Raw genomic sequence first — 14,072 nt, 5'->3', positions numbered from 1 at the left:
AGACTATACAATAGCTAAATTTCCCCATACCTTGTTAGATTTCTGGAAGGCACTAAAAATACTCATATGCATATCCTACATATACATAAAGAAAATATTAGGCACCTCCATTCAGTAGCCAATGATCACTTCAAATTCTATAGAATATCAAACTCATCATCTTCCTGATCCTTCTTCTGTTTCACCTAGGCACAAAATGTTAATTATTCTTTGACTCTTCTTTATTGTATTTTGCATCCCAAGGTTGCTACTTTCTTTCTAATCTACCCCCTTAATTTCTTTTGCCCTTTCCTCTCTTTTCATTCCCACAGCTTCTACCTTGTTTCTTTCATCCTTGTCTATTTCAGTACCTTCCCCCATTCTCCTCCTCCTCTTTTTAATCCCCATAAATATTGCTGTGAAAGCAATCTTCCTAAAACACAGCTTTGGTTATTCCCTTATCCAAGTAGTGAGTGGTTTTTGATTGCAGACTGAATGAAAAGAAAGCAGTTAATTCTGGCAGTGGTCTGTGTTTAATTATAGGGACTAAGCTAGCATAATATTAAATTAATTAGGATCAGAGGTTAAGGGTTTCAGACTTGTCTCTAAAGGCAATAATGAACCATTTGAAATTTGTAGCCAGTGAACACTAAAAACAGGTCATGTAATTCCTGGAGATACTTCTTTACTTCAAATAAACCCCTGATTGTGGTAATTCAATGATTGTTGCAGCTCAGCAGAGGGAACATTCGATCAAATCTATTCATCAGCATTCACCCTTGTTCCAGAAATATGATCTTCTCATATGTAAAATTAATCTCTTCTTTCTCTAGGAGCTGTAAACATCTCAACTCAAAATTCAATTATTTCAGCTCAAACTTCACCCACAAGAAATTGTCCAAGATCTTCACAGTCTTACTTGGATCCTCCAAAAAATAAGGTATATAATATTTCTTTTTGCCCCAAAGGCAAGCAGAATTAATGAAGTACATTCTTATGATCAGCATGAGTATAAAAATTTTCATTCATGAAGTGGCCATACAAAACAGCTTCTTCATTCCCTGAAATTAGTCATACCATAACAAAATTTTAACATCCCTAGGATAATCTTCCTAAATATAGGCTACAACATTGTAGTTCACAGTGCATACCTGCAGCCTTCAGAGGAAGTATTAATTTGGCTTTCTTTGGTTGTGCTTCTACTAATACGGATGGACTGTTCAGAGGTAGTCATATTCTCTCTCCCCTTTGTTTTTGACTAGCCATCAGTTACCTGCTTTTGGAAAGTTACCATCATAAATTCAAGGTGTGTCTTCTGATATACATTACATTTTGTTTTTCCTCTGTGAGTTACCAACTGGTTTTAGGAGTCAAAACCACATTCCATTACCAGCACAGTGTTAACTGGTTCACCTGTACTGAAGAGTTAACTTGGTTTGAAAATGGAAATTAACTGTTTTTCCCAAATGAATTTGTACTTGAATAGGGTAGGAAGTGGCATCATTTTCTGTTTCTTATAATGCACAGAAACTACACAAACTACACATAACTTCTAAGATGTATGTTTACCATAAAATGCTTTTCTATAGTGCAGTTTTGTTACAAACATTTTACAGTTCAGCATTTTACTGTGTCAATATCCACTTTAAGTATGCTAAGAGTCAAAAAAGAAATTTCTTAACAACTTTGACATTTAAAATTCTCAGATTGCCTAACAGATTCCAAAGGCCATGTCTTTTACTAAAAACAAACAAACAATGGGGCGCCTGGGTGGCTCAGTCGGTTAAGCGTCTGACTTCAGCTCAGGTCACGATCTCGCGGTCCGTGAGTTCCAGCCCCGTGTCGGGCTCTGGGCTGATGGCTCAGAGCCTGGAACCTGTTTCAGATTCTGTGTCTCCCTCCCTCGTTCATGCTCTGTCTCTCTCTGTCTCAAAAATAAATAAACGTTAAAAAAAATAAATAAATAAAAATAAATAAATAAAAACAAAATAAAAACAAACAAACAAAAACTCCTGTAAAAACAATCTAAAGTTTATTACTGACCTTTTTTGGTTAATGTGCATATTATTAAATTTGCCATCCATATTGATCTCAAATGAGTACCAAATGTCCACAAATTCCTAATTTATTATGAGGAAAAGCCTGTTTTATTATGCTAAGTATTACACTCTGTTTCCAACATGTTATACGTAGCCTACCACTGTCATAAAATATATTTTTTGTGACCTATGTTCAGCTCTCAGATCTGGTGGGCAAAAAAAGAAGCCTGCTTCACTTGATTTACCTCCTTGAGCAGATTGAGTTCTTGAGCAAGTCTAGAGAACCACATCCCTCTGTAATCAGAGAACCTGTTATCTGCTTTCCACCTCTAAAACTTTTGTTGTAGCTTTGTCAAAAAAGCACAATGAGGTGCCTGGGTGGCTCAGTTGGTTAGTCTTCTGACTTCAGATCAGGTCATGATCCCGTATTTGTGAGTTCAAGCCCCGTGTTTGGCTCTGTGCTGACAGCTTGGACCTGGAGACTGCTTCAGATTCTGTGTCTCCCTCTCTCTGCCCCTCCCCAACTTGCACTCTGTCTTCTCTCTCAAAAAAAAAAAAAAATACTTAAAACATTTTTTTAAAAAGCACACCTATTCTTTTATCCCACTGAGTTGATTAACATATTTACCAATCAGTGTATTCCAAAGATAGTTCATTTTAGGATGCTAGTGAATATCACTGTCAGAAAAGAGTTAAAACAGGCTTGAGACTTGTGTCTTTAGAAGGGCCTGTTTGCAAGGTTACCCCTTTGGCTAGCATTGGGAAGTTGACTTTTCCCAAGTCCTGAAGTAATATGGAACTTTCCATAGCTGAATGGATGGTGCACTGTACTGCAAATAATGTGATTTTTGCTGAACATCTGATTTCCTTTTAAGAGGCTGGAATTTTGATATGCACTAAGGCACAGGGTGTCCTCATGACCAGCCTTCAATAAAAACCTTTGAGTGCTGAGATTCTAATGGATTTCCCATGGTAAAAACATTGTACATGTTACTGAATTTTTTTTTTAATTGCTGGAGAAAAGAGCATGCATAGAGAAGGGAGCGAGCATAAGAAAAACTGCACATGGAGTTTTCAAGACTCGGCCTGCGCCTTTTCCCCTTTCTTTATCTTATAGTGTGTTCTTTTACTATAATAAATTTTAGACGTGAGTACAACTATATTCTGAATCCCATGAGCCTTAGAAAATCACCAAATGTGTGGGCATCTTGTGTATCTCCCATGATACAACTATGAAATTTTAAATTATGTAAATATCACAAAATGTGTGCAGTTCTTAAAAACTGACATTTAAGGGAAATTCTCAGAATCTTAAATTTCTGTATTTTAAATATATAAATAATAGTTGATGTTCAAATCATGGAGGGGGAAATCTTTTGAGGATGTTTGTTTTGTTGTTTGGATTATATAGAAGGAGATAAATGCTGAATGGAATGAACGATCAAACAAGAGATCAAGCTACTTCTGTGAACCAGGTAAACATCAGTAACAGCTACTGAGTAAGTTATGAGATCTATTAATTCATTCTTTTAACTAACATTTATTGAAGTCCTGCTTCATGCCTGGTATGGTGCTACATATTCCTGGAATGTTTGGTACAAATTACTGAAAAAATATTTAACCTCGCCCTGGCTCTCTTAGTAAGAAAAACGATTTTTAAACTACAGATTCAATTAAATCTGAAACTATTCATATTTTCTCTCTCTCTTATCCATATAAATTTTCAAACTTCTTGGCAGAAAGTTACCATATGTCCTATCCATATGGATTAGATTATTGAAAGGCAGTGTAGCATAATGGGTAGGAACATATAATCTGACCCAAATATTTAAGTTGAATCCACACTCCAACACTTAAAATTTATGTTTGGGCAAGTTACTTAACTTCTCTGTTCTTTGTTTTTTCCAACTATAACATGAGAATGTTACCTAACACAAGTTACCTAACACAAGTTCGCTGACCACCGCTGGAAAGATCAATAATCAAGAGAAGAGTTTTGATTGGAAAGGAATTTGAGCTTTATTCAGGAGGCTGGCAACCTGGAGAGAGATGTACTCTTGTCCAAGGTTTTTGCTTGGTCAAAAGATTTTAAAAGGGGTTTAATCAGTTAAGGTAAATGCAGTGGTCTGTGACATTTCTGGATTACCTTGCACACTCGATGGCACCAGTTATCTCAGAGCTTGGAGGTTGTTCAAGTTCTAGTTCCTTAGTGCCCAGGATGAGGGCTGTGCAAGAAGGGCCAGTTCCTTGGTATCCAGGGGTTGTGCAAGATTACTCTGTTCTTTCTGCATATGAGGGCAAGTTCTACTGATGTGCAAAGGGAGGACAATAAAGTTATTTGTGTGACCTTGCAAAAGAAAAATATTTTGCTAAAAGATTGCTGGGCCAATCAAAAAGCTAAAGTGGCTTCAAACAGACTTCTGGCCTCTGTGGCCTGGGAACGTTCAGGTCCTTCATTTCCCCCATGGCCAGTGGTCTGCAAATCTCAAAGAAAGTAAATTAGTTCTGCTACAGATCGAGGGTCAGGAAGCAAGGAGTGTGTTAACTTGAAGCAAGTTAACCCTTAGGACTGGCTGGAGTATTGTTACAAGAACAGGAATTGTACATCATTCATACAATTCCTATGGCGATTCAATAAGTTAATATTTGTAAAAGTGCTTAGAACAGTGTGTGGCACTTGATTTGTGATATGTAAGATTTTGAAATGTACTGCAAAACTTTATATGCAATATTTTCATTTTTTTTCTAATTCATATCTATATTCTAATTGTCTTATTTTGTATTTGTGAATTCGTCTTAAAATTTTAAGTATATTGGATTTCTAGGTTCCCTTTTGTTATTTATTTCCAATTTAATTGCTTTGCAGACTGAGATCATGGCCTTATTGTACCAGCTTTTTCTTTTTTTTTTTTTTTTGTTTATTTATTTTTTTTGAGAGAGAGAGAGAGACAGAGCATGAACAGGGGAGGGGCAGAGAGAGAGGGAGACACAGAATCTGAAACAGGCTCCAGGCTCTGAGCTGTCAGCACAGAGCCCGACGCGGGGCTCGAACTCACGGACCGTGAGATCATGACCTGAGCTGAAGTCAACCGCTTAACCAACCAAGCCACCCAGGCGCCCCTGTACCAGCTTTTTCAAATATCTGCAGGATTTCTTTACTGGCTTAGCACACGTGATTAGTTTTTAAGAGTTGTATATGGTTGAAAACAATAAACATCAATTTGGTAGTACCATGTTCTAAATATTTCCATTCAATCAAGATGTTTAATTGTGTAGTTCAAAAAATCTATATACTTACTTTTATTTACTCTGTTCTAAAAATCATTGGAATTGGACATCTGTGTGGTTCAGTAGGTTAAGTGTCCAACCCTTGATCTAGGTTAGTTATTAGGCACATCAAGGACTATCCTGATGAATTGAGGGTTTTTTTTAAGCTTTTATTTAAATTCCAGTTAGTTAACATACAGTGTAATATTAGTTTCAGGTGTAGAATTGAGATTTTTATTATTGTGTATGGTTTTTACCAGAAGTGATGCTTTTTGTCTCAAATTTAGTAGGTCTGATACTAATATAGCAACATTAGCTTTCAGTCTTAGTATATTTTATGGATAGATGTGGCTTTTGTAAACACTCTATCCCTGCATCTTGTTTCATTTTTATTGAGTCTTAGAATTTGACTTTTAACTGAATGTAAGCCACTTACATTTTGTTAATTACAACCTTTGGAAGATTTTTACTGCCATATTGGTGTTTTGCTTTGTTCTGCTTTTTGATATTTTGTTTTAATTTCTCCTTTCTTGCTTTCTTTCAGAGTATTAAATTTGCTCTGATATTCTCTTTTAATTTATTAAACTTATTTTTTAATCCAGTTTTCCCTCTACAGTTTTAGGAATTGTATGCTGTGTATATTCCTTTTGACAATTACCTTTGAATTTTAACAAGTATACTTAAAGTAAAAGTCAAAGTTAGAATAATTTACTTCTAAATCACTATCTCACATTTAACCAGTTATTTAGTTTTGATTTTTATTACCATCTAAATTAATATTCTGTTTTTATACATCCAGGTTTTGTTTATATTTTTCCATGTTTACCAATATTTTTTTGTTGTTGTTCACCATTCCTTTTTGCATTTTGTCCTTTACAGAATCACCTTCATTCTTCCTAAAGTAAATCCATTCTTCAGAAATGTCATTAGTGAATGTATTTTGGGAATAAATCCTCAGATTTTATTTGATAAAACTCTCCTTATTTTACCCATGTTCTGGGATATAATTATGGCTGGATATACAAGTTATTAAGAACAGTTATTTTTCTCTTAGCACTTTGAAGATACTGTTTTACTTAAATGTTCTACTTTTTCTGTACTTAATAATTCTTGTGTAAATGATTCTTCCCCTCCCCTCCATACACACCTCAGTCTGCTTTTAAGGTCTTGCCTTGGTTTTTCGTTAGTATCACCATAGTGAACAGGTCTGGACAAGTTTCAGCTATTTTTCTCTCCTATATTGCTTCTCTCCACTTTATTATGTCCTTCTAAAACTCCAGGTATATATATGTTAGATATCTTCTTTTTCTTCTACATCCTTTAACAACTATCATATTTTCCATCTCTCTGGTGCTGCATTCTGGTTAATTTCTTCCAATTTGACCTCCAAATCACCAATTCTTTCTTCAGTTTATCTAATTTACTATTTTATCAATTCCATGCACTTTGAAATTTTTCTGGTTAAACATTACATATATATATATATATATATATATATATATATATATATATATATCTGAGTAGATATTTTTCAAATTTGACTTGACTTTTTTGATAGGTTCTTGTCCCATTCCTGTATTTTCCAATTCCATCTTTATATATTTTAACAGATAAAATTCACTTTTTAAATATTCTGTATCTAGTAATTCAAATATTTTAAAACATTGATGTCTATGCCTAATGCTATTTTTTCTGCACTCATGGTGTTTCTTCATATTTGTCTGTGTGTGTAGTGTGTGTGTGTGTGTGTGTGTGTGTACAGGGCATTATTATATATGTGAGCTCATTTTTTAAATTTATTATTATGTTTTAAATGTTTATTTATTTTGAGAGATAGCAAGCATGAGCAGAGGAGGGGCAGAGAGAGAGAGAGAGAGAGAGAGAGAGAATCCCAGGCAGGGCTCAAACTCAGGAACTGTGAGATCATGACCTGAGCTGAAATCAAGAATCAGCTGTTAACCAACTGAGCCACGCAGGTGCTCCATGAGTTCACTTTTAAATTTTATTATTTATTTTTGAGGAAGATAGAGAGAGTGCATGCAGGGAAGGGGCAGAGGGAAAGAAGGAATCTCAAGCAGGCTCAGCATTGTCCACACAGAGCTGGACATGGGTTCAAACTCATGAAACTGTGAAATCACAACCTGAGCCGAAATCGAGTCAGACGCTTAACCGACTGAGCCACCCAGGTGTCCCTGTCTGTGAGCTCATATCTGGCAGAAATGTATCATTGGGAATTCCATATTTGGATAGTATATATTGCTCTATAGAATCAAATTAGACACATTAAATATGTTATACTTCTTTGATCACCAGTTATGGTTCAATAAAGCAGTTAAAATTTTACCATATGCTTCTGGTAGGCAACTGGGAGAGATATCAATACAGGTTTATTTAAATTTTTATGGAATATACAGTATATTTGAACCTCAAAGTTATATAAGAATTAATCATCACAGATTATCTCTTAAGAGATATTTCTGGGGCACCCGAGTGGCTCAGTAGGTTAAGTGACTGACTTTGGCTCAGGTCATAATCTCACAGTTTATGGGGTCGAGCCCGCGATGTGCTCTGTGCTGACAGCTGGGAGCCTGGAGTCAGCTTCAGATTCTGTGTCTCCCTCTCTCTGCCTCTCCCCTGCTTGCTCGCTCTCTCTCTCTCTCTCTCTCTCTCTCTCCCTCTCTCAAAAATAAAATAAACATTAAAAATTTTTTTTAAAAAGAGAGATTTTTATTTTTTCCTCTTCCTTTATCCAAGGCTGAAGCCAAGACATAATTTATTTGTGCTGCTACCTCTGTGGCATGAGTTTACGTTTAAAGACATCTCTTCTAACAAGGGTATAGCTCTTTGGGATCCCGTACATTTTTAGAGGCTCTTAGTTTTGATTCTCCACCTTGTTTGCAGGTATTGCCGAGTCTCATAAGGAAGACATCAGCTTTAACACTTGCTTACCCTTCTAGATTTGTGCTACCCCCAATTTTTTGTTTGATTGTTTTTAAGAGGTTGGTTTCAATGTTTTATATAGAATTTTAGGCAATTTTTTTAAATTTCTAACTCCCACATATTAATGGAAACCACAGAAAAGGTTTTTTTTTTGTTTGTTTTCTATTTTGTTTTTAAAATAGTACTGTCTTCACACTTAATTTCCCAGTTACTCACTCTTAATTCCAGTTACTTCTCCAAACCTAGCATACACAAAAACATACCCACAAAAACAAACCCCAAAAAGGTTCATGAGATTTAAATAAGACTTTTTCATGCACATGATTAGTACCTATTGATTACTCATTTATTAGAAGAAACAAGAGTTACCATTTAAACTTGACTTTGAACTGGTTCTAATTACTGATAATAGTTTCTGAAATCAGGGCATCCTTTTTGTCTACATCTTTTATTCATTTGGTTTTTTTGCATAGTTGACATATACCAATCCAGCATGCCTGTAGAGATGTACTGCACAGACTTCCTATATCACTTATATATAAAGTATTTACTAAAACCCAGTAATAGAATCATGCTGGATTATGTACAAAGCAAGTTAGCTAATATTCAAGCAGGAGGAGATTAATGGCAGATAAACCAATGAATAAATGGTGAGGAGCATATTAATCAAATAATGCATTCAACAAATAAATGTTACTGTATACTGTGTGTTAAGTGCTGAGGATATAGTGGTAAATTTATGTCATAGTCAGGAAGACAGAAGAGTAAACATTTAATTATGATATAACATAATGAGTTTTATAATAGAAACATGTGTAGAATGCTTTAGGAGCACTGAAGAAAGATATTTATTTATTTACTTAGGCAAGGGTTTCTAGTGGAATTAACACAAACTGAATGAAGCCTAGAAGACGAGAAGTTTAAAGAAGGCATAGGGTGCTTGAGACAAAGGAAATGGCAAAAACAAAGGCCCAGAGGCATGGAAAACATGTTACTCAGTAAACTATGTTATTGTGTGTCTCTGGACTATAGAACATACATGAATATATAGAGGCTAACCAGAGTAGACACTACAGAGGTAAGTAAGAACATCAGATTGTATGGTATATTTTATGTCTTACTAAGGAATTTGGACTTCATTGTGGAGAGTGTCTGGAGGCTTTTAAACAAAACAGTCCGAGAGAATAAAGATCTACTAGAGGATATTAATTTCCACTTTACAAGTTTCTGGGGAAGAATACAAACTAATTACAATTTTCTTTTTCTAATAATTAGGACCTCAGGTTCATGCCAGATCCAAGGGTACTTTCCCTTGTCGTATTTTCACAAATACGTAAGTATCTAAGAAAATTAGTGTATAATTATAAATTAATACTTTAATAATCACATGAGTGCTATTCAAAAGCAAATGATTACATGTAACCTTCTAGTAGTTCTACTGAAAACTTCTGTCTTTTGCAAACTCTCAGCACTAAGCGTAAACTGTAAAGCAGACAAAGCCAATGTTCTTCCTCTTCCTTTTCTGTTTCCTTATCCCCAGTGTGGTTCTACACTTCCACTATATTCAGAGCCTTCGTGCACCTTTCAAGTATATCCTACATTAACTCCCCCACTACAGGAGATTTCCAGGATCTAAACCTGTTTCTTTGCTTTTATTCCCTTTGAAGCATTTACCATTTCTTGGCTTTTTGAGATTGTTGGCTTCCTAAGGATGGTAAATTAGTTTATTCCCAAGTATTAGCTTCATCAGTTATTCTTCTCCTAAAGGGTATTTGCAGTATAATCCCAAATAATAACCACTAACATTGGAAATTGCAAGTCTCTGGAGAAGAAATTTTGGGGGCCTGGGGGATTTCTATTCCTCAAACTCTGGTGGTCACCTATTCTGTTAGTGGTTATGTACGATCTTCTCAACTTTAGAAGAAAAACTATTATTTTAGGTCCGTATCATCACCTTTTTAAAAAAGTAGTATGCCAAAAAAATGTCTAGCATATACTTTAGAAACCAAATCACTATGAAAATGGTTGGGTAAAGTTAAGTGATGTATGGCAATAGAGGGTGTCAAAATATTCAGATCAAGCTTCCTTGGAGGAAGGATCTTGATTTTAGGACTGATGTCAGTCTGACTGACTTACTGAGACTTCATAGGATATGTAGCACTGTAATAGATGCAGGAGGAAGAAAACTGACTAGTTCAGTTTAAAGCAATAGTATGGAGTGGAGGAATGATGATCATGTTTATATAATGACCATTTTTATTTTATTGAATAAATAAATTTTTTTAATTGAAAATATAAATACCTCTTCATTAAAAAGTTTGCAGGAGGTTCATAAATCTTAATTTTTGCCTTCTTATTTTCCCCACCCAAGATTACAGAACTACAGAATCATTTGAATCTTACATAGTAAATATTTCGGCTACTCTTTCATTAAAAATCTTAGCTTGGCTAAGATGACTAACTCAGTGCATGGCCTGGAGCTTCTTTACCAGTTCCTCCCAAATTGACAGGAATACTTACGGCTGCATTACCCAGCCTAACCTCAGGTCAGAATACAAATAAAACACAACTAAAGATACTTTCTGGTCTGACTATGCCCATCCATCATACACATATCACATTCCTCTTGTTCTTTTTTTTTAATTTTTTTAAATGTTTATTTATGTTTGAGAGGTGGGGTGGAGCAGAAAGAGAGGGAGACACAGAATCCGAAGCAGGCTTCAGGCTCTGAGCTGTGACCACAGAGCCTGATGCAGTGCTTGAACCCATGAACCATGAGATCATGACCTGAGCCGAAGTCAGATGCCTAATTGACTGAGCCACCCAGGTGTTCCATACATTCCTCTTGTTCTGATTTAACTCCATGGGGCGCCTGGGTGGCGCAGTCGGTTAAGCGTCCGACTTCAGCCAGGTCACGATCTCGCGGTCCGGGAGTTCGAGCCCCGCGTCAGGCTCTGGGCTGATGGCTCAGAGCCTGGAGCCTGTTTCCGATTCTGTGTCTCCCTCTCTCTCTGCCCCTCCCCCGTTCATGCTCTGTCGCTCTCTGTCCCAAAAATAAATAAACGTTGAAAAAAAAAATTAAAAAAAAAAAATAACTCCAGATTTTGTAAGACTTTACTATGGAATCATTATATCTGATCTACTGTCCACCTCCTCTCCCCTCCCTTTCTTCTATTGTTTAGTTCTAGTTTTTTCTAATGTCAATACAAAAGGCACAGAAAATTTTTATAAAATAGACATGGAAATTCAGGACCAAGAGAACGAAGACAAAGCAAAAATGTTTACCCCACGATAGCGGGGGGGGGGGCAGTAAACAGAGTTGCAATAATTGTGTACTGCACTTTGATAATGAGTAAGTTTTGCATTATTGGAATGGAAGATGTAAGGGGTAACAGAGTGAAGAAGGCAATAAGTCTGCAGTTGTGCGGACTGTGGTCAGGAATTTGTAGTTTATTTAATGGGTGGCACTCTGATGGTTTGGAGGGGGAAGTAATGGTCACATTAGTATGCATGATAGATAACTCTGACAGAATTATATAAGAAAAATTGAAGGCAAGAAACCAGGAACCAGTTCTCAAAGTCCATTAGTGGCATGCACTAATTTTGTATTAGACAGTAGGCCTAGATCCAAAAGACTTTAAATGGGAATTTATTTATCAAACATTTATTGAGAAGCTTCTATGTTCAAAACATAATGCTAAATGTTAGGCAGATACCACAATGAAGAAAACCATGCCCCTGTGTTTGGCAGGTGTTGCTTTTCACGGATATCATGGAGCTGGAGAAAGGGGATAGAAATAGGGCAAGTTAAAATAGCACAGAGCTCACTGTTTTTGTCTAGATCAACCATTTTTCTTGAATAAACATTCTCTGGCATGCTGAAAGCCTTTGGTTAATTTTCAGAGTTCAGAAAACTGAAAAAAAAAGACAATTACTATGAAATTGTAATTTTTTGCCAGTTTTTCATTACTTTTATAGAGGAGTAGATTTTAGAGCTTTTTACTCTGCCTTTTTCACCAATGTCATCCTTTATCTGGTTATTAAAATTGCTTGAAGCGTTCTTCATAAAACTTTATGTTATTTGGTTAATTTTATTCTTAGGTCTTTGCTGTTTGTTTGGATCCATATACAGGCCTTTGGGACAGAAAGCATGTTGGAGACAGTTATTAGTAAATAGGTTGGACTCCTTGAGTTCTATTTGGTCTCTACAGTATAATGTGAAGGGAACAGAAAAATGAATCTGGGAGAGCTAACTTGCAAAATATCTAAAAGAAGAAAACTATGCTTAGGTTGACCTGAGAAATCAGATCCTGAAGAAATAAAGAAGGCCAAAAGACATGCCACTGACATCAGCTTTCATTCTCCACGTTCCATACTGCAAAAAAGGTTTTAGTCTAAGTATGGTTTTTACCAAGCCCAATTTCTGAGCTGAAACCAATGAAGGTGTTCTTTGGGGTGTTTTTTTTTGGTGTTTTTTTGGGGGGGGTGAGGATGGGAGGGTTGGTTTGAATTTGGTTTTTGTTTTTTCTGCCAAGATTTAGGATGTAATTCCCAGTCTTGCTGTCTCTCATTGAATTTCAGACTTCAGGAAAAATTGAATTTTATAATGGATAGTACAGGCCTTCAAAACTGGAAAGGGGATGTCAATTTTCTTTTAAGAAAGTAGGAAGAGGGCCTATGTTGAAATATATGAGAATATCATATACCTGAATATAAGCAAAGAGCCCATGTTGAAATTTATGAAAGTATCATATGGTCTTAGAGCTTGTTTTATTAATGACTTGTTTTTCCTCTAATTTTAATTATTGTTATTTTACTTGTTCTAATTCAGAAACTGTGTTTTCTATTTCATTAGTGTGTGATGATAAATAATTCTAATTAGAAAACATGATAGAATATTTTCATATATAGAAAAGGTCTACATCTAAGTTGGTATTCCATGGCTAGAAACTAATTATTTTAACACGTAGTTATTTTTTTTTTTATTAAAATTTTTTTTTCAACGTTTATTTATTTTTGGGACAGAGAGAGACAGAGCATGAACGGGGGAGGGGCAGAGGGTCAGAGGGTCAGAGAGAGAGGGAGACACAGAATCGGAAACAGGCTCCAGGCTCTGAGCCATCAGCCCAGAGCCCGACGCGGGGCTCGAACTCACGGACCGCGAGATCGTGACCTGGCTGAAGTCGGACACTTAACCGACTGCGCCACCCAGGCGCCCCTTAACACGTAGTTATTGAATAATCATTCACATATTCCCTTCCTGCTGTTTGATGAGAGCATAGAGTTGTCAGAAAGGTCTTCTCAAATACCTTGCCACCTTATGGTGCCTTTTAGTGAACAAAAAGGACAAGTCCCCTTCTCTCTCCAATTCTGTGTCTTCCTCCAGAGAGCCACAAAGCAGGCATGGCAAAGGAGGGTCAGAAGTAGAATTTTTAGATAGATGTATTTTTTATGCATCAGCTACAATTCTATACCTTCAAGCAATAAAGTATGTGGGCCAGTATCAAAGGAGCAGGATAAATTGGAGAGAGGGGGAGGAGGTGACAAAAAATAAAGCTTATTCTTTCTTTTGAATTTCTATAGAAAAACTCTCAGATATAAAGATAAGAAGCAGGTGATTAATGATTAGAAATTTTGGAAAAAGTTATATCAATTCTTGACCCTAGACAATAACTAAATGCTCAACCTTTCTTGACTTTACAGAGAACAGAGCTTCTTACAAAATTGCTGGCAAGAAAAAGTATGTATCATTGATGAACAGCATATTAATCATACTTTCTAATGTGTCATAATAGAAAAAAAACTGTGAATAAAATAATGAGGAATCACCTATTGATACTAATGTCT

General features: G+C 35.9%; 1 protein-coding gene across 1 annotated transcript in view; it reads left to right on the top strand.

Annotated features, from left to right (window-relative positions):
* The window catches only part of FSIP2 (fibrous sheath interacting protein 2), a 97,590-nt gene that overhangs the window by 24,822 nt on the left and 58,696 nt on the right, over nucleotides 1-14,072 (top strand). The window contains exons 12-15 of the mRNA XM_047082214.1: nucleotides 813-919; nucleotides 3,430-3,493; nucleotides 9,501-9,558; nucleotides 13,929-13,965. Of these exons, the coding sequence (XP_046938170.1) occupies nucleotides 813-919; nucleotides 3,430-3,493; nucleotides 9,501-9,558; nucleotides 13,929-13,965 (266 nt within the window). The remainder of the gene's footprint in view (nucleotides 1-812; nucleotides 920-3,429; nucleotides 3,494-9,500; nucleotides 9,559-13,928; nucleotides 13,966-14,072) is intronic.

The sequence above is a fragment of the Lynx rufus genome, unplaced genomic scaffold (assembly GCF_022079265.1).
Source record: "Lynx rufus isolate CCGP_SWC_20201006 ecotype Redwood Valley unplaced genomic scaffold, mLynRuf1.p SCAF_2, whole genome shotgun sequence".
NCBI lineage: Eukaryota > Metazoa > Chordata > Mammalia > Carnivora > Felidae > Lynx > Lynx rufus.
Note: the sequence above shows the minus strand (reverse complement) of the source record. Positions and strands in the feature narration are given on the sequence as shown.